Below are 24,361 nucleotides of genomic sequence, written 5' to 3'. Positions count from 1 at the left end.
CGGCCTCTCCCAATCGCGATGTCTACACCAAGCTCCGGCAGCAAGGACCCAAATATGCATGCGCTCAGAGAACATTAGACGTCAGGAAAGGGATGTACTTGCAATCCTGCGATTGCTGCATAAGCGACACCAGTCATCATCAGCTGGGAAAAATGCGACTGACCAACAGCCACCTATGCCGCCGTCCAAACTAATATTTCGAGCTTTACGCCAAGGCCTAAGCTTCCGGCCTCTACTCCACGCAATCCGCGGCCAGAATCTGCGCACACTTTTCCGTCAAAGCCCCGAGGAGCTTGTAATCGCCATTATTATGTATGTAATTAATTATCTACTCCCTGTCGGAGCAATACTTACCTGTTACCCTTTGCTACAGTCTCTGCGCCTGTGCTGGTGTCTCGGTCTATGTAGTATACTCTTATTTCAACTACTTCCAATCCGAACAATTCACTCGTTTCCCTCCTGACATAGCGAAATCTCTACGTCGCGCATTATATTATACGAATTATTCGCCAGATCCGAAGCTCGCGCTCAAATACTATAAGCTTGCCCTTGAACAATGCACAGCTGCTGGCTTAGATCCCTTCTCCGATGAAGTGATCGGCGTTAGGATTCAGCTCGCAGCGTGGTTGGAGAAGATTGGAAAATATCAAAACTCGATCGAGGTCCTAGAAGCGCTACTACGGGATTGCAAAAGATGGGTTGAAAAGATGGAGAAAAGTGTTCAGGATGGGTTTGTCGATAAGGCGGGAAGGTTAATAAGCGCTGCTATACCAAAAGCCGAACCCCCGAAAGAGGGCGATGATGGTGCTATAGAGCTGCCAGAGAACTTGTGGGCAAAGCGCACTCGGGTTTTAGGCAAGTCCGTTGGAATTAGTGTCAAGCTCGGTGAGCTGTACGCGGACGAGCATGTTCTTCAAGGCGACGCAGCAGGTGAGCACTTGATTTGGTCTGTTGAGACAGTCTTGAAAGAATTACAAAGACGCCAAGTCGAGGGAGTCAAGGAGGGTGAGGGTGACTGGATGACCCCTGAGCAAATTGGAGGAGCCTTGGAAGGTAAGTGAAATTTTTGCCAGCCTGTATACTAACCCCTAACCATCTACTGACAAAAGATGCAGCTTTGGGGAATCATTATGAGTCCAAGTCTCAGCATTATCTTTCGGCGCCTCTATATTTACAAGCAGTGTCACTTTCACCCCCAAATAGTTGCCACACTGCTGTATTAAGTAAGTTGCTTCCGTGCCGATGATCCAATCTGATGTTAACCAGCGGTGTCCTCTAGTGAACAACCTAGCTATCTCTCTTGCCCAGCAGCCGGTGCAGTCCCCATTCCAGGCTGCACCTGCTCCAGGAGCTGGGAAGCAAAGTCAACCCGCCAATGCGACGCCCACTCGAGCTACGCTCCTGGCCAGCGCTCGTCAATGGGCCTTACAGGCGTTGGGCACTGCACAGAAAGTGACTGGGGAAGGCCGAACTGAGGAGTGTGACGAAGCTTGTGCTGTAGCCATGTGCAACCTTGGCGACATCGCGGCCATGGCTGGTGATGTTGAGGAAGCGAAGCGTAGGTTCCGCGAGAGTCTTGAGCTAAGCCAGAAGCTTTCGTTCGAGCCAGGAATGATACAAGCCAAAGACGGCCTCAAACGTCTGTCATCCACTAAGTCGGCAAAGGACTAATTGACCGCCTACCGTCTCTTGTATTACAAGCACACCTGATGCGTCACTGTGTTTGATAGGATCCTCGAACTTAGGATTGGAGCTGACATTAGGGACTTGAAGCTCGTCCCTTATCCATTCACCTCCAAAGAACAATCTGACTTGGTCTTGGCGACCGAAGCGTCGCTCCTCATGACTTGAATTCGGGGGCAACCGAAATCCTGTACATATATCCATGTATACTATACCAACTCTGCCAGGAACTTATCTGCCCCCCTCCATGGCCGACGGCAAGAGTTAGCAAAATGCCTGAGACTTCTCCTGTGGCGCCGCTCAGATTCTCAAGTAGTTTACCCGAAATACCATTTAGACGCCCGCCGTAAAATCCCCAATATCATTCTTATCAAGTGGACCTCGTAGGATATCATGTTATCTTCTCAAGCTGTTGATACCCTTGGCTCTACATTACACAACAACACGCAGGGCGGAAACCCCCTTTCCGCGGATCATAACCGCGAAAAGATATAATCCGGCCAAGACAGTAGCTGCTCTCGAAAGTCTCACATGCGGCTCGGCGTAATCGTCTTCTGCTCGACATGATCACTTGGCACCGTCTCGTCCGCCTCTCATGCTCGTCGGTCCTGGGGGGAAAAGAGGCTAGCCCGCGATGCTTTGACTTGCCATTCTCGCCTTTGACAAATCCACAAATCTATCGGCCTGTGTACTGAGTGATCCAAGGTGTCATGTAGACGCGCCACGTCTGCACGTGCTTGGTTGTCCGCTGTTTGGGCGCTTCTCTATTTTCTGCTTATCTGGGCCTCATTGTGAAGGTGCAGGAAATAGCGTAGAAAAAAAAAGCATGGTCTAATTTTTTTTTTTGTTCTGAAAATGATCTGATTCCTATTTCAACCGTTGTTTCTCGGTTGTCGTCGGCGTCGGCGCTATTGAGGGCATTAGCTGGGAGACCAACTCTAGGCAGCTGTGAATCGAACTGTCGCTGTCGCCGGAGCTAGGGGTTATGTGGGATGCGAATGTGGGATACCAGTATTGAATATGGGGGGGGATGTGGGATGTGGGATAGATGGTTAACTCGTATTGCTGGTCTAACTACCTAGTAAGGTAGACGCTACTGGACTAGTGTAGGTTAGGTAAGAAGTCAGATGCATCAAGTATCCATCCCTTCCATCTCGTACTATCAAAATCACTGCACTGTATATACACCCCTTCACAAAACGCGGGTAGACGGAATGAAAGGGTTTCAAGATCGCAGATAGGGCGAGATGAGGATGTAGGGTGCGTCGTGGCCCCCACAGGCGACCCTGCTGCCCCCATATCGAGGTGATCCATATTGCCCAGCGGACTTCGTTTCCGCTCTACCGCGCGGCTAGTGTAGTCGTCTCAAGGGGCTCTGCGATGGGTTAGTATGAGGGGTAATGCGACGATTATGTACCTCTCTGTCCATCTACCATCTCCTTCTCCAATCAACAGAAAGTGCCTATTCACATGTGAATTTGTTTTCTGGGTCGTATCGAAGGGGTATTTCAAGCTCCGCAGACATTCTTCGATAAAAGACTACTTCAGGAACAAGTTAGCATAGGTAACTAACTAACGGTTGATACTCTATATTCCCCAAGTCACTCGCTGGGTATGTACTGTATGTATCCACAGTGCTTGATACGCCCATATCAATGCGGACGTCAGATAATCGACCATCCGAGATGGCGGAAGCTATCATCTAGCTAGCCCGGATATCTATAAATGGATACGCCATTCTCTCGGGGTCGTGTTTGGGGTGGCATGAGAATGATATCATATCTCTAAGCGAAGCAAAAGGCCTCGTCGTGGGAACCAGAGCAGGAAATCAAATCAAGGAAGGGCTGGAGTGTGTTGCGATTCTCGGACTATACCGAGACTACTAAAGTGCTCTCGGCTAGTCAATTCACTGCACTTGGGTCCAACAGGGCCAATTCTCCATTCAACGAATAGAGTTTCCGATGTCAAATTTGCATGTTGTCCGAGATGCGAAAAATTATTTTTTGTGGTGATCAGGGATCATGCTTGAGGTTAATATTTGAGATGGGGTTAGCAAATAAATTCTTCGTGTTAACAAGAACTTGCTGTAGAAAAAGTACTGCATTGTACCTCGAGAGTGCGTGATTAGGGATTAAACTGTATTACTGTTAATGGGTATAGGGGAATAGATATGGCAGCAATCTTTAACCTTACCATATTAGTATAGAGGGTTATATGCTGCTGTAGTAGTCTAGGTATATATCTCCTTAACAGAGCCTTATATAATTTCTCCGTAGGACTCACGTATTACGTATTGCTTTAAAAGAGCAGAGCAGTTGTTACATAGCGGTACCTTGCAAAAGCCAAGAAGTTTTGATCCAAGATTTGCCAAGCTTTGCATACAAATGTTGAAGTGCTGGGGTGAAAGCCTCCACAACCGGAGGATAATAGGTATCATGCAGTAGATAGATGGTGCAAAAGGAGGCCAAGAAATCAATGATCACTTATGGTTAACAGCACCACAGTCGCAGCTCCCAGTAAAACACAGGTCAATGCATATTTAGAGCTACTTGGCTGTACACTAATAATTATACAGTAGCCATAAAGTTAAGAGTTGTAGTCTTCCTCAGGCGGCAGCAGTACGCATTTTGCGATAAAGGGATAAAAACCAAACGCAGAAGATTTGGTAGGTAGTACCAACTGCTGGAATTGAACCAGCTCTTCTTGGCTTGTCGGATGGTAGCCAACATTACTCACTATATATCTCTACCAGCTTTGATCGTCTTCTGGGCAACATGTCTGGCGCTTTATGTTTATTTCCATGATAAACCCTCTTCATTGTCAAAGATTTAAGTGATGACTACCCCGCAACATAAAGTGTGGGTTGATGCGTGTTGCTGTAGGTTGACGTAGTTTTGATGGAAGTAACTCGGAGATATAGGCCCGGATATGACCGGTGTGATCTTGACCGTGGCGTTCAACGTCCGAAGTTCGGGATTATATACCTGGTATCTAGATTGAGTCGATTCTTGAAGCGTCTTCGAACTAAGATTCGGCGATGTTTGGAACTCACCAAGTTTCCTGAGGCCATCACTTGCATAGTCCTCTGCATCAAAGCTTCCCTCCAACGGGCTGTTGGATGTGTGATGTGCCTACGACGGGTAGAATGCGGAATATCCGCCGATGGGCAGTAATAGTCTGCGAGCTCCAAGATGTTTAGCTTGCGACATCCAAGTTATTTGAAGCCTAATCTATGCTTCCTTCGTGTATGAGGGAGCCAAGGCGAGCGACGGAAGCGGGAAGTGCTGTTGGAGTTGTTGGTGTTGGAGTGGTTAAGGGACCTACCTGCCCTAGTAGGTACTTAGGTGGGTAGTGACATGCCCTCAGCCCTCAGCCCTATAATACTTGGTATGTTGGCGAGACACTGTATTGATTTTACGAAGTCAACTACGGATCTGTACGGAGTACTGTAGGGATTAGCGAGACACGATCTCGGGATCGACATTAATGACCAACGAGGGGATGTCTGGAGTTCGTGGCGATGTCTGCTTCCAGTTGTATGGCACCCTTACTTACTACGTACCGTACGTCGGCTTGGAGGCTGCTAGGAAGCTGCTAGGTGATATCCACCCGAGTTTAATCTCACGACCTGTTGGAGGTAGATACAGTATGTGCTGCACTGTATACCGCCCCAGCTGGTGTAGGTACTCGGTAGACGCTAGATAGGGGTACTACCCAGGCGAGCTAGGTAGGTAGGTAGACACCTAGCCATAGCACTTCAACCTGCAGACTAAGGCAGGTCAGCGAAAAGAGTTGTTGATGTTCTACCCTCCATACACAGTTGGGCATCTAACAGTTAAATGTACCCACGCAACGGAATCTCCATCGTAGGTACTTGGCCAAGATGCTAACTTACCTGGGGCAATAGGCAGCTACATACTGACTGACTGAGGAGAGGCGGGGTTGTGATACAGCTAGCTGGCTTACATGTATGTATCATGCTCGACTTATTTCCAATAACTCGAGATGGTCGCCAAGCATGCCATCTCTGGGCAAAGGAAGAACAGGAACAAGAGCTCCAGATAACCAGGCTATCTACTGACTGGGTAAGTTAGACATTATCTCAAACGCTGCTGCCATTTCGCTGTCCACTACACCGCCGCCCGCCACAGTGTCCCTGCCGGTTGGTTCGCCCCCCCTTGCACCCATGCTTGGGTTCTGCAGCTATTCCCGGCCCTACTAAGTACTTACAAGGAACAAGGCATCAAGGCAGCTACCTAGCTGCAAAGGCCATGTACTTCCTTTAAACTTAGTAGTAGAGTAGCGTCCAAGGGCTGTGTTTAATTGTCCTGACCCTCCACGCTAATATTGCGAGCAACCCCGAGCAGAAGAGGTGAGAGAGATACGGTACTTGGAGCGACCTGTATGTCGCTTATATATACAGATATCTCTGCCATGCACCATCTCGTCATTGCTACCGTAGCTTTCCCTGCTATTCACTGTTGCTAGTTTTGGCTTTGGCTCTGCTGCGTGTTACTAAGAGAGGACTTGACAGCTCCCGCGACAGGCAGAGTGACACTTTAACCTCTTCTAGAACCACTTACCCTTCTTCCTATCACGATAACAACCACATTGCCTTACCATGGAAGAACCGCTTCCGATTGACTCTTTCTCACACGATCATGGAGGCGACATTTCATCTTTACTCTCTTTAGTATGTAAGCCCTAGCTATCGTTGAATGTCAGAGCTCAATGGTTCAGCAGCTAATCCTCAGTAGGGACACTGCTCTCTTGGTCTCGACCTGCTTGGACTGGTAGACGAGCCAATTCCGGCAACCCATCCCCAGTCAGCTCAACCACATCAACCAACTAAACAAAGCAGATCAGTCAAAACACAGCAAAAGATTTCAGGTCCCAAAGTCGAGAATGGGCTGCCAGGGCTCACGAAGCCAACTAAGCCACCTAGAAAAAGGCCAAATCGCTATGCGAACGCATCGCCTTCGGTCATTGAGGTGAGCATCCCAACCCAGAAACCCCATATTTATAGCGGATGTAGCTGACATCGTGCCAATATCAAAGCGCCGAAGACATCAAAATAGAGATTCCCAACGAGCTGTAAGCGCATGCCTTGACTAGTTTCACGCTAGTTTAGTTCACTGGATGGCTAATCGCAGTAGTACCGCAAACGAAAGGACGATGAGATAACGCAGTTAAGGGATGAGGTTGAAAGATTACAGAAGATCGAGAAGGAACTTAGAAATTCACTTAGAGATCTCCAGCAGCTTTTGCCATCACAGAGGCAACAGACTCAATTGGCCGACTGGGGTATATTTCATCCCTCATTCCAACACACAATTCCACAAAGCCAGCTGAGCTTGGGAGAATTGACGCCCCCAATACAGAGCCAGTTGAGCTTAGGAGAACTGACACCTCCTATACAAAGTCAGGATAGCGGTTGGGATGGTTTCACGGCCCGACCGGTAAATTCCGATGTCTTGTCACTACCACAGCATGGCCTCGCACCGAGCCAGAGGATACCCACACCGCCAACCGATGTCTCCTATCTTGGCGATGGCTTTACTATTTTTGCTTCCAGAAACAACCCCGACTTTATGATAACGCCACATATAGACGAGTCTTGGAAGATACAGCTGGACTGAAATGAAATGATTGTTTACGTGCCTGAGGGAGTACATACTGGCCTGGTCATCTGGCTAACTCTAATCTTCGAGGTTTATGAGCGATAAACTATGAGTACAAATACTTCAACACAGTACACAGACTTATTTAGTATGAATGAACAAAACATATCAACGTCTCTATCATTGCCCTCCGAACGCTTCAGAAACGGGGATCTCCCAAGGTCCGTATCAACCCTACTGCCATCCATATGTGATTCAGCACGGTTTCCTATCGAAGGGGCTTTCCATTAAAGTCTAAGACTGTGAGGGGTGTGACTCGATGTCTGACCATGGTACGAGACACCACTAGCATGGTAGATATGAGGTAATGAATCAGAGGACCCTGTATCCAACCCTGATTACGATCGGATTACCGGCTACCCAGATGCGAATCGCCCAACATAATTCTCCCAAGGATAGCCATCCCATACCATCAGGTCGCTGTTGGCCTAACCCATTCACAAGGGTAAGCCGGAAGCTAAGATAGGTGATTGGCCAGAAGTCCTGGCACACTTTGGTTCAAGAGCAAAATAAACGATTGTCATTAGGTAAATAATGCGTGCATGAAACAGAAGTCGTCAGAAGCCTTGTGTATTCATACTCTTTCTTATCGTGTCCCAACAGTTCATCTTATCCTCCCCCATCGCCGTGAGAGGCTCCGAGGTGCGTAAATGTCCTTATGCATGGTACTTGAGCCCCGGAGTGGAATGTGAGGCTTAACCTTACGGCTGAGAAATAACCTCCCGCGCCGCATCCGCGTCGTGACGTCAGGATGGCTGAAGACACTCTCCGGTAGGCTGGAGCGTACCGAATTAACCATTGTCTTATATTTTAGCCTCATATGTAATCACAATGGCTACACTTTTTCATATTGAGGTTGTGGTTCTCTAACAACTTAGCCCTCTACTTCTCAACGAAGCAGAAATATGAGCACTTTCGCAACGGAACAGGTGCCTCACCGGAGCGACGCGCAAGCTAAACGCAAAATATAGTAGAAAACAAGGTTCTATGAACCTTAAGTTTGTTGAGCCGAGGTTAAAGTTTAGATACCGTGCCGAAAGCAACTCACGTCCACGCATAGAAATCCTTTCTCCAACAGGGGTTATTATACTCAACTTCTTTTCCATCTTCACATACATCTCCAACGCGAAACCGCTATTTATAATCCTAGACTCCTTGGCAGCGCAAGAAAATTATTGGCATGGCATATTCGGCAACTATTGTGAGAAATGCAGCGAAGGAAATGATTCCAAGCGCTTAATTATTCGAGAGAAACGGAAACGGACCTAGAGGTGGCCATGAATGAACAAGCTGCCTCAGCATAAAGAAGCCGGATATCTGCTTCTGTGCAGTTTATGCGCTCTATCAAGGCATCATGGAGCCTTCAGATAATTCCCCCAAAATGGTGTAGTTTCTGAGAGAGTCGAAACCCGGTCGCGTATACCTCTTGGTCAGACAAGGTGGGACATCGGCCGCCTGAGATCAGATTTAGAATATATCATTATATGTTGCCCGCCCATTCGAATACTTAAACTCAAGCTCAAGCTCAAACGGTTTTGTAGTCATCTTGTTGGCGTCCGGGGGCTAAGGCATCCTCTAAACTTGCACACGTGTGCTGGGATGTGAAGCAATATGTTATAAGCAGGTGCCCAATTCTATTCTATAGGGTTTCCATGGTTAGTTTGGGCTAGGGGAAGAAGAACCCCGAGGCGTTATGGGTGGTATAAAGGAAGTATCGGGAAATCAGGGTTCAGATTCTTTGACCCCAAAGAGATTTTTCCGGACTTCATCGCAACTGTTGTCTAGAAATGGAGTTAGGTACAATATTATACTTGCATAAGACAATATATTCTAAACATTAACAATGAACTGGGTCTCGTGTGGGATGAGGAAGCTTTCACGGAAGAAGATATTGTTCTTGTTGTCTTCATGATGAGAGGATCTGGTATGTCGCTGAGCTTCGGGAGTGGCACAAGGATAGAAGGCACACAATCTCCTGTTCTGGTCTGAGAGGATGAAATTATGTCTCGGCCCCGAAGTCCGTCATCCTGTCCCATGTGAGCGAGAGATTGAGAGCCTCACTTGCCCAGAGACTTGTCGTGTGTAGGCCCCAGAGTACAGCTCCTCGTAGGCGAGAGTTCCGAGAACGTCTCGCTTCGGAGATTTAGCGTCAGCTTTGGGACCCTTAATCTGATACATAATATAATCAACTTTTTATGAGGCTTTGAAGCTGTAGAGTAAGATACTGAGAAGGAAGATAGAGACCGTAAGTTACTCGCTTCTGATGTATTATGACAGTTAGAATGCTTACCTAACCTAGTAGGAGGCGAGGTGTATAAATACTAGGGATACACGGTTCTAGAAAATGGTGCGGGCAATTGACACATGCTGGTGCTCCATGGGTTACAACCAACGGTTATGTTCACCCAGAAACATGTTCGCAGAACAGGGATATCAATCTTCTAGCACTTCGGATGCGATGTCCCCTGGCAGTTGTCAGTTGAACTTTGTAGACATGGATGTCGGGATTATGCCGAACGCATGTTCGCCCATCGGTTCCGAAGTCCAGATGCTGAACGGGAGCTTGGAAAAGTCGGCACGGTACGGCCAGGGTGTTGGCTGATTTACGTGTCAAAGGTATCTGAGAACGAGGCTTGTGTATGGCTATTGCTGAGGCTCTAAAGGTATTGAGAACTAGTTCCACAGTAGTCGACGGAGGCCGCTAGTTGTAGTTGCAGTCAGGGCAGTTAGTTGATCGAGATGAGCTACGTGGCGAATGGTAATGGCGCGGTGAGGAATTGAATCCAACTCACCACATAGTCCACCCAGTGATCTAGTGTGAGTTAACACGGTTATCCACAGCAGGCAAGTAAATAAAAACAAAGCATAAGTAGGCTTAATATACCGAGCAGTCATTTTTGGAGCCTTTTTGGTAGACTGTCGTGTGACAGATAGCGACAACAAGATTAGAGCCCGCGTCTGTATGTTCATTACACACCTACGCCAACCAAGAATACTTGAAACTTTATCCCTCGTAGTTTAGAGTTAGTTTATGCCTATATCTTGACCATTGTTCCAACTTCCGCTCCATTATTAATATGATGCCCGAATATAAGATCTTGAAAATGATTCCTCCTCACCTCCTATGTAGAAACGAGCCAGGACCCATCCCAGCGAAGATGCTAAACTAGCTCTGCGAGTATATGTTTCTAGAACGCGCGGCGGTGTACCTCGATAAGCAACCCGGGTATAACTATACGTGTCCCCGATGCACGTGGATTGATTCGGCCTCTGCGAGGCTGCTAGGCCGATGTTTCCTATGTTCACTTTTTGTTGAGCCAGCGAGGGGTGCATCTCCTCTGAGCTCAAGGGGTCGACTGTAAGTATAAGTTGATTGGGTTTAACGATCCACGAAGCCCAAACTCTGCTGGCCTATGTGCAGGAATTTGTTGTGTAGAATCTATTGCGATGGTGTTCGGCATGTTCCAAGCTCGCAGGCGATGCTACGGACGGGGTATTGCGGAGGGAAACGGATGGATAACAGGTAGCATGATTTCTCGAAGGCTTGTTGCAACAACCATTAACTACTCGAATTAGCAATTACCAATTGAGTTCATATTCACGTTGAAGATCTTCAGGTAGAGGGAATATCCCTGGAATAAACGAACGGGTTGAGACCCGTCGGTTGCTATGTTACCGTGGTTAAGGATATAACCGGAACAGCAGAAAAGGCTAAACAGCAGCAGCAAAGCCCGCAATGGAACGGAAAGTCATACTGAATGCTTAATGAGAAATAATGATTTAAACAGAGAGGCATATGTATTCGACAAGGCCATGGGCTTCAAATTGAAGGTTTGGTGATCTTGAAGATTAGGCCATTGAAAACGGCTGCTTATTCTTGTTGACGGCACCATTGGTTCTGGCAGTTTACCGAAAAGGGGAGATCCACGGATAGTTAAAAGCTTACGCTATATTATTCTTCCTTGCTCATCTCTTTTTTTGCTATCGATTTATGCCTACATCCAAGTCAGGAGGCTACAACAACAGCCCATAATACCATGCGCTATAGTTTATCTTCCTCATCCGCGATAATATTCGAACAGTGACCGTGTCTTTGCAGATCGTGGAGTGCTAGCAATTTTACTATGTTAATCTCTTGCCAGCGTACGTGTTGGTATAGAGAATTCACTAGTTCATAACACTTGAGGACAAGTTCGGTAGGTGACGCCAACATGCTCGAGATCGACGATCAAAAATACCCGGAAGACTCTGAGATCCTGCAATGCAGGTGTTACGCAAGTAAGACCGAGGTCACTGTAACAATGTTTAGAAAAATACCGCCTAAAAGGGGTAATGAGGGCGGGGGTTGCAGAGAGATTTGATGATAAGCATGCTGGTCATGAAGGAGCCGACCGGTTATTCCAAAGAGATGAATGAGGGATTTTGTGAGACAGTTCGGTATCATCACCGGAAATCCTACTCTCTGGTTTGAGGTTGCAGGCGCGCGGCACAGTGGGAAGAGACTTGACATGATAGCGTCGTCTTCCTTGAATCTTGTGCGTTCACGGTACAACACTGCTTGCTGTCGATCGGACACCGAGGATCTGTGTTCGGCCTAGGAGGGGAGGCGTTAGCGTTGCATGTGTATAATATACATGAAAAACGCTAGCAGAGTCCTGGTCGGGATTTGTCATGTCGGAAAACTCCAATGATCTGCGAGATATCTTCTCGAGCCCCTATGTTTCGAAGTAGGACTTGGCTCAGATTGCATATCGTTGTCGATGGTTGGCGGTTAGGTAAGGTATCGAGTAGTGTTGAGTCACGCCACTGCTGTTATTTAGAAAGAATTTTGACGAAGACTGTTGCCACTACTCGTGAGTTTTGATCTGGTAAAGTTAAGTATACGTGTTATTGTCAAATCTCTAGAAAGATCATTTACCACGGTCGGTTTGAGGTACCCCAGATCGAGAGCATCGAGATGGGATCGTCATGATTCGTCTACGTGACATACTTACTAGACAAGAGGACAGCCCATGGAGAGTGAGTTCCACAGGCGGCATACCTACTGCTCCCTGTAACGTACTCAACCCTCCACTGCTACCATGCTTTAGCGTAACAGCATACATCCTACTTACGGTAAGCACTTGCCATGTGAAGCGGGAAACCGGCAGCGAACAGAATTGGAAGATCCGGTCATTTATATTGGTTGTGTCACAGCTTGCAACGATAGGAAATAACCGATGCCTCACGGGAGTGATAGTAAGGTCTAGAACTGTCTTACACCCTGAAGTTACACAAACAGGATTCTAGGCAAAGTACTGGCATTTCTTTCTGCCGGTTGAAGTACCCCGAATGGGGTGGATTAGACCACGAGGTCTGAGTGAGAGTGTACCGTTATCCCCCCACTCAACACGCGTAAGGTTGTCAGCAAAGGAACGGTAAGCAGGTAGAAAGCAAGGACCCAGGGCTGCAGTGCTACGAATTGCAGTTGCGATGTGGGCAAAGGAGTGGTACCTCGCCCCAACCACCTACATGATGAGCCAAATTTGGGGCACAATGACGGACAAGGCGACCATTGTAGAGTACATTTTATGGGGGCCAATGAACAAGGAGGTCAAACTTCGAGAAGCCCTGCACCAGTCCGAGTCCGTCTCCTCGATTGATAAAATTAGTTGGCGATACTTGAAGGATTCATTGCGACAGCACTATCTCCAACGTCCTTGATGGGTGCTGCAGGAGCGCGTGGTTCCGCTCGACTAATGACCCTGCCTATGGAAAGAAGTGCTCTACAATTGATTGTCATTTAAAGAGGAAGGAGCTTGTGACATAGGGGACACAAAGGAGTACAGAATTGAGCGTAGTATAGTTGTGTTCACCCTTACCTGGGCTTCTGCTGATTGGTACCGCTGAGAAGTACCATACAGGTGGCTTACACTAGGAAATGGTGACACTGATCAGTGATGGAACGCTCCCCGGATTAGCTGTTAGTGTTCATACCTCAATTTTTAAAAATAGAAGCAGGGTGAAACGACCCCCAAGATGTACACCGATGAAAATACTGTAAGTTCGATCCTTGACTCGCAAGTCTCTTCCGATCAAGGAGAGTACGAATTCGTAACACCAAGGCTATAAATCAGAGCAGTGGGAATTTGGAGGACATGGTGGCCTGGGGTAAAAGTAGACTGCGATAGTCGATTCTTCAACAAAAGATATGACAGATATAGATTAGAAGAAATCCGTATGTAATCTTCTTAAGTATAGGACTGACACAAGCCGGTTCAACCGGCCGGCAAGGTCTCTCCAATACGGCGTACAAATGGTGGAACACACAATCTTCTTGCAGATCAGCGCGCTCAGGGTCACCTGGGCTAGCATAGCTTAGGACTAGGTCAAGTGGCGCTCATACAAGCACACCTTTGACCCTGCAATCGAATCAGGTGCCGAGAAGGAAGACTAGCATCACTAGCATCTTCTGTAGTAGAGACTGGTAAGTCCTCAGGTAGTATCGGCGTCTATGCTACCCAGACGTAAGCGCGTTTGTTGCTATGATAGGCTGGCCGAGTTTCACGTCGGAAAGAGCTCGGGGGTTACAGAGAACATACAGTAAGTAGGCCTGTGGAGTTCTGGTGGTGGTCAGCCCGGATTCATGCCAGTAGCACAAAGTCGGCAGTAATTTCAAGAAAGAAAGGGCAACTACATCCCATGTAAGAGATAAGAAGCATACTTCAATGTATTGCGTTCGATTATGCTCCGGGGGGTGGCTTGTTGAGAGGAGCTCCCGGCATTTGCGTGAAAGGTGTTAGCCAGGCATCTGTTTCTTGTGAAGTAGGTCCCCAGGGAATTCTTTTGAACTCGTTAGAGTGTTAGTGTCTCACTGTTGTAATGGTCTCCGATGCGTTTGACTGACGGGACAGGGTTTCTCCAGTTCAGTCTTGTATTGCCCATAGCTTTGTTAACCTGTTCCCCTCACGTATATGTAAGTTCTTCGTTCTCACAGCAACACGGCAACTCATGTGAGGGTTACATAGAGGCAGATGTGTCCCTGAAACGATGCTCATAATGTTCCATTAACGTTACTATGGTTTCTGAACCAATCTTAATGCACATTAGCTTATAATCGGCGCAGGGTGATGTCGCGTAAATCTGACCTAGGACTCTCTTTGCGGATCGTAAGGCTAATGATACCTACGTTCCACAGAATTATAGGCGTAACTGCGTCGTATAACCAATCTGGGGTAAGTAAAAATGTAGCAGGGGTTGCCCACGATATTGTAATGAGGTGCTAAAAAAAAGAAGGCTGTGAAGATGCATAGCATACCTAAGCATTGCCACAATGAACATGATATCCTGATTTCGTTTGTTTTTAGCACCCTTTTGCTATCAAAGTGCACCTCATGTATTACTACAATGACCAAATATCGGTCGGTGCTATCTATCGCTACCAAGGCATGATGTTGAACTATGTGGTACGTTTGAACGCACTTGTCTCCTTTGGGGCTCGATGTTGCGAAGTTAGTGGCGGCACTTACGAACTTGGGGATATGTCATCCGAAGTATGACAAAAGCTGTGGCTGATCTCTAGCGAGCGAATGGAGTGGCGATTGTGAGTGCCGAACCAGGCAGCCAGTCGGGAGACACTTAGTAATTTACCCCCAGCTCCCACACACTTCCTCTCTATGAGAAACCCCTCGCCGGCCCGCCTTTTGGGGTAGGTTGCCATATGATGCGAGCACTCTTGACCGCTCTAAGTGGAGTTGCATGGAGCAATGTTTCATTGCATAGCCAGTTGAAGTACACGGAAAATAGAAGAGTGATCGTATATTAGTATGTAGCAGCAGAGCCTCAAGATAGTGCGAGGGAAGTTTTGGTTGCACAAGCGAACAGCGTGTGGATGGTGTGCTCTGGCGGTCTAGTCATCTGTGACGATGGCATCCCTTGCGTTCCGGAAAGTCGGGAGAGCCAATGGGCTGGGAAACCAGATTCCGGATAAGGCAGCGCAAACTTTGTGATGAGCGGGATACAACATCTGTCAGATATGAAATGAGACATCCGAGTGCCCTACGATGGATACCCACACCACATAGCGTATTCAGCAAGTAAGAGGCGAGAGAGGTAAGTAAGAGGTAGGCGATGGTCCAAGTCAAGTCAGACATGTAGGAGTAGGTACGGGACACTTTCCCAAGGAGAGAGAGGGTCCGTGGCAGTGTGTCGAGGTTGTGTAGCCACCCGCGCTTAGGTGTCTAGAGAAGCGAGGTCTGATTGGACTGATGCGAAGGGAAGGTGACACAAAGGAGAACCAGTTGCTCAAGTTGCTCGTAACACGGACAGGGTTGTCAGAGCGTTGACATGGGTTGCCAGGGTCGTAGGCTGACATAAAGATGTGATGTGCACGACGATGCCGCATGTAAGTACATGTAAGTATGTAGGTAGCACCTAGCGTGGGTTAGCAGCCACGAATACCCACTATACGAAGTAGATGCCTGGGTATATGGGTACCTACCCTCGCTACCCTCAGAGTCCCCTGTCCTGTCTGGTCAGTCGATCGAGCAGGCCAAGCTTGACCATGCCACCGCCAAGGCGGGAGCAATCGCAAGAGGCACGGCCTTTCTTCACAGACAATTCCATGTTAATCAACTCCTATGGCTGGATCTCGGTCACCAAGAAGCGTCAGAAGGAGGAGGAGGAGGCGGAGGAGGAAAGAGCCTAAAGCCAAAGAGAACGGGATCCCGTGCGTGATAGGTGGGAGAGATACTAGGAGTAGGTATGGGCATTCATTGCGCGCAGATGGTTAGACGCATATAGACTCAGCCACAGCCACATCTTGCGATTATTCAGTCCCTAATACAACTTCGACCGGGCACGGGTGCTATTCTGCTAAAAGCCCCCAACTTCGATCACGCTTTAGGACTTTTCGTGGGGTACGGCAGAGCGTATAGAGGAGAGGCAATCATCTATAGAATGTGCCTTCTGGTCAAGGGTGGTAGGTAGGTACGGTATGTTGCTCTCTAGAAGTGGCTGGAGAAGAGGGTTGAACACGGGAATAACTGCCGGTCTTGGGGGCTTGCTGCGCGTGTGTATGAACAAGGTCATTCATTCCGGTCCTCTACTTGTTGCGTGCGCATGTGTGTGTATGGTATGTAAGTACTTGAAGCGGTACAGTACATCTGAGGTCGTATTTTTTGGAGAGACTGGTGGATGACGCTGGGCGGTTTCTATATTCGGCCCCCAACATGAGCGGTGGACCCCCCCCGATACACGTGTACCGAGTACCAGTGGTCGCTCGCCAAAGGCAACGTGGAAAGAGACTGAGATAAGAGTAGTAGCACATGGAAAGGTGTTGCTGCAAAGTATTTCTGCAAATAGATGTGCCTATTTGCGTGTCTTTGGCAGATTGGGGTTGCTTCGATACCCCGGGGCAGGGACCAGGACGTCATTGTGACAATTTCCATTGGATCGTCGATATTGAATCTTCGGTGAAGACGACCAGTGGCCGAGAACAATGAACGAGGACGGGGACGAGGACGAGGACGAGGAATTCCGCGCGCGTTCACTTTCCAACCCGTCCCATTCGCCGTCCGTCCCTCGGCCGTCCTGTCGTTGGCTCGAGTGGATACATGTACCTACTATCTAGGTACAGTAGCGTAGTCGCCGTGATCACCCTTTACTTTACTATAGTACTTCGATCATCAGAATGGCCTTGTATCGGTACGGGTACTGTGCGGGTCTGAGCCCGCTAAGCGGTACTTTTACACAAGTTCCCGCCCCCGCCCCGTACGCTAGCGAAGATACCTTGGAGGCTTGTAGCTAGCCGGAGCCATCACGTAATTCCGTCACGTATCAGTCCCTATGATAATAGGTATCCTCTACAATCGCTACCTACCTCTCTGTACTCAGTACCTTTAAGCCCTGATATCGTGAGTACCTTGATGTATCCCAAAACACCAGAAATGTCACCTTAGGCACTTGGTAATTATACCTACTAGACACCTAGGTATACAACAAGAGAGGAGAGGAGCTACAAGGGCACCCAGGGAAGACCTCAGGAAGAGAAACAAGCAATTCACCGTATGTGAGCCAACAGCAGAAGAGAATCGATCGAGGCAGATGCCGGTGCAACAGACAGGTACCTTAGGTACTCTTTACTCTTTTTTTTTTTTTTTTTTTTTTTTTTTTTTTTTTTTTTTTGCTTCCTCGGAGTTGAGACTCCCTTCCCCCAACACCTACCCGATTCAGGATGATGGGCGTTGGTCCAGTTGCTGCGTGGCTGCGTGGCTGCGTGGCTTCGCTGCTGTCTCCTCCATTTAGAAATGCCTAATGGTCTGTCTCGGTCTAGGGTATTTCTGCATTGATGCGAGACATTGGTGCGCCGCCGTTCATCCTTCGACCTTTCGCTCAGCACAATGACATTTCGGGAAAGAAAAGCAAAGAAGAACTACAAATCGAGATAGAGAAAGCGAGTGAGGTAGGAACCGCTCTAGACGTTGGCTCAAGTGGTCATCATCAGCATCGTCATCAACGTCATCCAATAACGCCCTGGTTGATAGAGTCAATGTTCCAGTGCCCAAATACCTAAACCAATCCCCTGGAGCCGCACTATGCTTCACTGTAGTCAGCTCAACTGCGTATTAAGCTGTCGTAGGGCTCTCGTTGGCACCTCGTCGTTGGTTCCTCACCCCTGGACAGCTACATCGAGATGCTTTCTGGACTACGACTGGTCCGAGCCACTGTCCGGTCATCTCATCGTACTCCAGTCAGCGTTGGTTAGCCCGCCTGCTGAAATGTGTCCCTCTCTGTGTGACTTTGCGTCACGCTGTATCTACTGTATGACTCGCTTCCCATGCGAACCGAACAGGCAACACTCTGATCGGGCGGGATGTATTCGAGTCAGTGTCGCACATTGAACAGGACACCAAGTATACACACCCGTCCCGCATATACGTGTCTGGTGCCTGGAGCTCATTCATTTATGCCTTCTAATCTGCTTTCTCTGGTCATGCTGCCACTCATCCTCGTTCCGCCTTTCCATATCTGCACGCTATTGCCTACCTCACTTAAAACTCAGTTAGTTATCTAGAAGCATAGGCTCAATTACCTGAAGGCCACGTCTCCAGAAACCCTTCTGGAGCTAATCAGGATTGTCAGTGTCTTAGCATAGGTACAAAGGCCACAGGAATACAGAGTCCCTTACAAGCATGGGGGACTGAAAGCATGGCTGAATGAGCTTTCAACCTCGATGGGTCGCGTACCAAAAATGGCCTCTACATCATACAGCTACTTGCCGTCGTACTTATCAGTAGTGTACTCACACTCCCTTCTTGGCACTAAGCTGACTTCTCAGGTGGACCGGTTGCCTTACGACAAGGGCGCGGCCCATCCACCCTGACAGGAGTACCACGTACCAGTACAATACAGGGGCTGTAGGAGTGTGGGTGGGTTGCAGATGCGAGTGGACGCTCCGCCAGGACATGCTGCATGAAAAAGAAACAACAGCTCAGGTCGGGTCTTGGCGCGGCTCCGCGTGGAGTCATCGGCAGCGGCCCATGGGCAATAGACCCTGTGAGCCTAGGGTCGCAAACTAACAAGAGGTAGTGTAAAGGACAATGAAATAGAAAGTCGTAACGGCAATGGCGTTTTTGGTGTTGATCAGCATTGAGCCAGCTGCGCCGCACACTTACTGCCTTGACGGTTACCTTGGCCATCCCCTTTCGCTCAACCTTGCCCTTCTTGAATCAGATAGCTGCCATATACAAAGAATCAGATCCCGCCCTGGGTGTTTTCTTCATACTTACGTTTCTGTTTCTTTCCGTGGAGAGCGCTACCATAGACTGTGTTTTGGCTCCATCAAATATTACTGTTAACATCACCAGTGTGTTGTGAGATAAGTGGCTATACGGATTCATACCCCTTACTCTCGACTCTGATTAGTCTTAACTGCACCATCTCCAAGACTATTGCTTAAGGTTCTAAGGTGTTTCTGACAACTTGGTCGACTAACACGATGGCGTATGCACACCCTCCGTACGTTGACTCGACGTCGTATTCGCTATACACAGAGGCGTCAATGGATCCTGAAATCAAGCGTTCGGTTTCGCCGACAAGCGCTGCTGAATCTTACACCGTCAACCGATTCCTAACAGACAATAAATCACCAATCTTCTTATACCCACCGATGGATCCTACTACATCTGGGCTCGTGCCTCCATTTCCAACGACTCATTTCCAGCGTGCCGACTCTCCATCATACACCAATTCATCCTCAACCTGTAGTAGTGGCCTCAGCCCACCAAGGGAAACTGACTACTATCAAATGAACTCCCCACCTACACCTTCAGAAATGCCTCTATTGCCCCAGTATGACGATAGCTGGAATTCCCATCCACAAGTCTACCAATTCACTGGTTTAGCGGACGATTGCGTCAACCTTGGAGATGTCAATCCAATGTCAATGAACATGTATGATGACCATGCGCAGCAAAGATTCGTCTTCCCAATAAGGACTTCTAGCATGTCGAGCGACAATAGCCATATAGGCTACAAAGGTTGGACTGAAGATGAAATATCCCCACATCCCAGCTGCTCAAGCCCGGATACTCCAGTCGTGAAGGAAGAGGTTTGCATTTTAGACGCGACGCACGACCACAGTTTCGAAGAAGTCGACGCTGATGAACCGGAAGACGAGTCTGAGAGTCCATATCTGAAGACTGAACCGAAGGAAGACGAAGAAGGTGATGACGACGATGGTGACGATGATGAATACAATCCACGACAGAAGTTGAAGAATGGCCTTGGCAAATCAGAACGTCATGGTAAGAACTACAAACGACGCAGCAACTCGCACTCATCTTCGGACGCAAAACGTTCCAAGATCTCCATGGAGGAATCGCTGGTCGCTCGGCAGAGTCCCAAGTCATCTATCCAAGGCAGCAAGGGACAGTATAGTTGCCCTGATTGCTCCAAGGTTTCATTCAAAGATCGATCGGGCCTTGAGAACCACATCAAGAAGCAGCATACCCGGCCATTCACCTGCATATTCGAATTTGCAGGGTGCCATTCCACATTTGCGAGCAAAAACGAATGGAAGCGTCACTGTGCCTCTCAGCACATTGTGCTTCAGTATTGGGTTTGTCAACAAGAAGGATGCGCACAGGTGTCAAATAAACCTAGTGCGCCAAAGAAGTCTTCCAGTTCGGCGCGCAGGCGCGGCGATGGCCCCCGTTATCCGGTCGCGTACACATCGGCCCTCCCCAATGGCACCATTTTCAATCGCAAGGACCTATACACGCAGCACCTCCGGCGCATGCACGTTCCCGCACACCTGAAGACCAAGGTCAGGTCGAAGACGCACGTTCCCGAATGGGAGGAGCAGCAGCGTATGCATCAAGACGGGGCTGTTCGAACCAGGTGCCAGCTCCCTACGCACATGCGCTGCCCGGCAGTGGGCTGCAATGTGAGGTTCGATGGCGGCAATGCGTGGGACGAGCGGATGGAGCACGTCGCAAAACACTTGGAGAAAGCCGCTGCCGGCACCGAGCCACCAGTGAAATTCGGCGGTGACACGGACGGCACGCTGGTGGACTGGGCGACCAGCCCTGCCATCGGCATCCTCAGGAGAGGCGAAAAGGGCAGGTGGGCGTTGCAGAACCCACTCAAGGCCACTGGCTACCCCGTCTCGCCGCCAGTGTCGCCGGTCTCGCCCATGCCAGGTCCTGCGGCCGGAGACGATGAAGATGCCGATGCCGAATGTGAAGACGAGTGAAGGTTAATTTCTCCTTAGACACAAAATCGTTATACCCCTCTTTTCAAGCTTCATGTTTGTACTACTGATTTGTCTTCTTGCGACTTGGCCCTGCTGATAGGTTGGTTGGTACACAAAACAAGGGTCCTACAAGCCACATTGCTGTCTTTACTGTTATGGCGAAAACTTGCTCTATTCTTTCTACTACTCATCTACTGTATGTTCTATCAAGGCTGCACATATCCCCAGGTTCAATGATACAGGGGAAGGGGATTAGAACCGCTGGAGTCTTCTCAGTCTACGGTAGTGTGTTTAACGATTACGATTATCTCATGATTCCCCAGATAGAAAGAATAGTCAATTAACGTATAATGAAGAGCTAATATTCCCCCGAAGGAATGTTCATTCTTTGCCATGTCCTACACAGTTTGCACTCTCTGTGATGCTGCAAGATATCCGACACCTACTACACCAACTGGCCCGTCAGTCCAAGGAAGGTAATGGTCGCGAGCGATTGTTCAGATGCCAAGTGCCGCTAACCAGGTGTTGATCTGTTGGTCCCGTCGACACGACGTACAATGTGCATCGGAGTAAGCCGTAATCTACACTACCTACGTGAGAAAAAAGCGTTGCATACGGGGTGGGAAGTCAAGAAAAAAATTTCAAGCATCCTGTGTGGCCTGCCTGGGCACGCAAGGGGGGGTAACGCTAAGCACGGTACTTTTCCATCCGGGGAAAATGGGACAGTTTTCTGCATGCGCGACATCCGCAGACAAGAGACAAGACAGGGAGCGTCAGACAGATCCAACAACAACCACAACGCACTTGTTCCCGTCAGCGTGACACGAGATATCGAGACAGGATGCATGCTACGATCCTATGTATATTCCCACGGATGGAGCCTGGCGATATACAGCGGCGTCACATATCCTTCGGTTCCTTTGATTTTTAATGCTTTGATTGCAATGCTTTCGTTGGTTGATTTTGATCCCGCTCTTTTCTCAACCCCTATCTCCTTCTCCTTTCCCTTCCCTCTTCTCATCCCTGAATCTGACGTGCTTTTCGTTTATGGGATGACTTTACACCTCGCATAGAGCACCTATCAAATCGCTGCAAGTGCACCGCACACACTACACCAACAACCTGGATGTTGGTATTTTTTTTTTCTTTCTATTTTCTCCGTCATTCTAAAACAGTCGTTTGCGCTGGGTTACAATGCGCGGGCGGAAGTGGGCGGGAAGTACGGTACCTATGGGGACTTGCCCGCTTCATCCCCCGCCGTCGACGATGCACTATTGGCTCGGGGGCGTAAGATGATACACATTTTTCCTATTTTACTCCCATGCGAAGTAAGTCCTTTAGTATACAGATTATGTACAGTGCGGTGCGGGAGCGGAACGTTTTCCTTCCTGCCCAAGATTTCGTCCTACCTACTGTATGTAATCACGGTACACTAATTACACGCTGAAATGGCGGTTCCCTTGCTCTTCCCCTCTGGATCCTCCTTGTGGGGTATATATGCGATGCTATGCACGATGATCTGCACTCATCACCAACAACAACGCGCGAATAACCGCCGAACGAACAGCCAATCGACGGGCTCGCTCAATTGCGCCGGGATACCTAGGACCCGGCGTTCTCTTGCTCCCGGTTACTGGAAATGACTCATAATACCTACATCCTGTAGTGACATATAAGTTTTAATAAGAGCAGGTAGTACCTACATGTCTTTTGTTAGCTGGTAGGTTTCAGCCATCTTCAGCTCACCTCGCGAGAGATTTCCCTCCCGATGGAGAATTTCCCACATATATAGGCGCGCTAGTGGTGTTTTACCTGCCTGGATTAGATGGGCGAACTGCACGCCACAATACGTGACGTGACGTAAGAAGCGTTCGTCAGTTGTTTGGGTCGAGAGCGAGATGATCTACATACGCTACTACTAAGTATCTATCCACATGCCTATCAATAGATTCCCGTCTTTCGTTGAATAATAGCACACTAATACTATGTAAGGGCGTATGCGGGCGTCACGGCTCCGCGGCTCCGGCGGGTTTTGTGTTAGTGTACCTACCATTTACTTACTTGTACTATGTACTGTAGATAGCTTAGCGCTTGCGCGAAGTACGGGCGGAACAGAAGCACGCTTGTTCCGCGCCAACGCACAGGGGGTTAAAAGGGTCTTTCGGGAGTCAATGTAGGTATCGTAGGTATAGGTAGGTACTTAGCACGTAAACAGGCCCATGGGAACGGTTGTTGAGGTAATCAGAAATCAAGCATGAATCATAACAAGTACCTACATATTCAGCGCATGCTAGATAGCTGTGTACCGTTAGACATGTAAGAATTGGATCTGTGGACAGCCAACAAAATATTTTGAATCCAACCAAGGCCTTCAGTACCCAAGCACTACGGTATCCATACCTACATATGTATGTATGTACTGTAGGTATGTAAATAAGGAAGTAGTATAGTAGTATAAAGTAGGCAAGCCAACAAACCCCGCAGGCCCCGTGCGTAAATGGCACCATTGAATCGTTGGTTGGTTGGTTCGTTCGTTCGAACTGAACTGCCAACAGAAGTCCTACTGTACCTTGGATCATTGTTATAAATAAATATGAACAGGTAAAGATGCATAGGTACTCATCACCAACGCTCAATGCCCCGCTGTGGACATGCACGTGCTGCAGTACCCAAAGTGTACCGGTATCAGGATACTTAAGGTACAATCTGAATCTCCCCCTTGTTAAATAACTTTAATAATCATCCTATCTGCAAGCACTTGATATCCATATACATACATATCTAGCTATTCGCATTGAGGGTGTTCGAAATAGCATGTCAGGAACCTAACACGAACAAGTACAGATTCCCCGTCAACACGAGTTCTCGCGTAGGCAGCTTGGGCCTTTGCTCCAAACATTTATGTAGGCAATTTAGGTACTTAGATGGGTATCTAAATAGTAAGTAGGTAGGATGTCAGCATGGCTTCCTACAGTAGCACAGCACAGACGTTTTGACGTTTGCCGCCTTGGTTGTTTGATTGATCGATTGCTTGGGTCTCTTCTTTTTTTTTTTTTTTTCTTGTTGGAGTAGGTAAATGTGAGAACAAGCTCCCGCTCCCCTTTGTGTTGCGATTTTCTCAGCCGCATTATTTAGCTCGGCTATCGAAAATCAGCTGCTCTTTTGCTGCCCCTTGTCCCTTGATCTCACTCTCTCACCACCACCGTCCGCACCACCGCATTCGCACCACCACAACCTCTCACTGCCACACCCTCAACCGCCA

General features: G+C 48.3%; 4 protein-coding genes across 4 annotated transcripts; all 4 read left to right on the top strand.

Moving 5' to 3' along the window:
• Positions 1-58: 58 nt before the first annotated feature.
• Positions 59-1,671, top strand: F5B22DRAFT_634252 (TPR domain-containing protein; the record flags this gene model as incomplete). The annotated part of the gene is made up of 4 exons (XM_047976955.1): positions 59-312; positions 374-1,053; positions 1,116-1,223; positions 1,280-1,671. 4 exons carry the CDS (start codon positions 59-61, stop codon positions 1,669-1,671), a joined length of 1,434 nt encoding a protein of 477 aa, XP_047833852.1.
• A 4,633-nt stretch (positions 1,672-6,304) lies between these two features.
• On the top strand, positions 6,305-7,322 carry F5B22DRAFT_643420 (uncharacterized protein; the record flags this gene model as incomplete). Its single annotated transcript, XM_047978265.1, has 4 exons — positions 6,305-6,376; positions 6,441-6,674; positions 6,742-6,777; positions 6,840-7,322. 4 exons carry the CDS (start codon positions 6,305-6,307, stop codon positions 7,320-7,322), a joined length of 825 nt encoding a protein of 274 aa, XP_047833851.1.
• A 12,019-nt stretch (positions 7,323-19,341) lies between these two features.
• On the top strand, positions 19,342-21,099 carry F5B22DRAFT_634251 (uncharacterized protein; the record flags this gene model as incomplete). The annotated part of the gene is made up of 1 exon (XM_047976954.1): positions 19,342-21,099. One exon carries the CDS (start codon positions 19,342-19,344, stop codon positions 21,097-21,099), a length of 1,758 nt encoding a protein of 585 aa, XP_047833850.1.
• A 460-nt stretch (positions 21,100-21,559) lies between these two features.
• F5B22DRAFT_594240 (uncharacterized protein) lies at positions 21,560-23,611 on the top strand. The gene has a single exon (XM_047974040.1). It carries the CDS (start codon positions 21,657-21,659, stop codon positions 22,170-22,172), a length of 516 nt encoding a protein of 171 aa, XP_047833849.1. The 5' UTR covers positions 21,560-21,656; the 3' UTR covers positions 22,173-23,611.
• The last annotated feature ends 750 nt before the right edge of the window (positions 23,612-24,361 follow it).

The sequence above is a fragment of the Xylaria bambusicola genome, assembly GCF_022495145.1.
Source record: "Xylaria bambusicola strain CBS 139988 unplaced genomic scaffold F5B22scaffold_7, whole genome shotgun sequence".
Lineage (NCBI taxonomy): Eukaryota > Fungi > Ascomycota > Sordariomycetes > Xylariales > Xylariaceae > Xylaria > Xylaria bambusicola.
The sequence above is the reverse complement of the archived record's forward strand: the minus strand, read 5'-3'. Positions and strand labels throughout refer to the sequence as shown.

Excerpts from the sequence above, each read along its gene's own strand:
- F5B22DRAFT_594240 (XM_047974040.1), top strand. The coding sequence starts at position 21,657 with ATGTGCATCGGAGTAAGCCGTAATCTACACTACCTACGTGAGAAAAAA.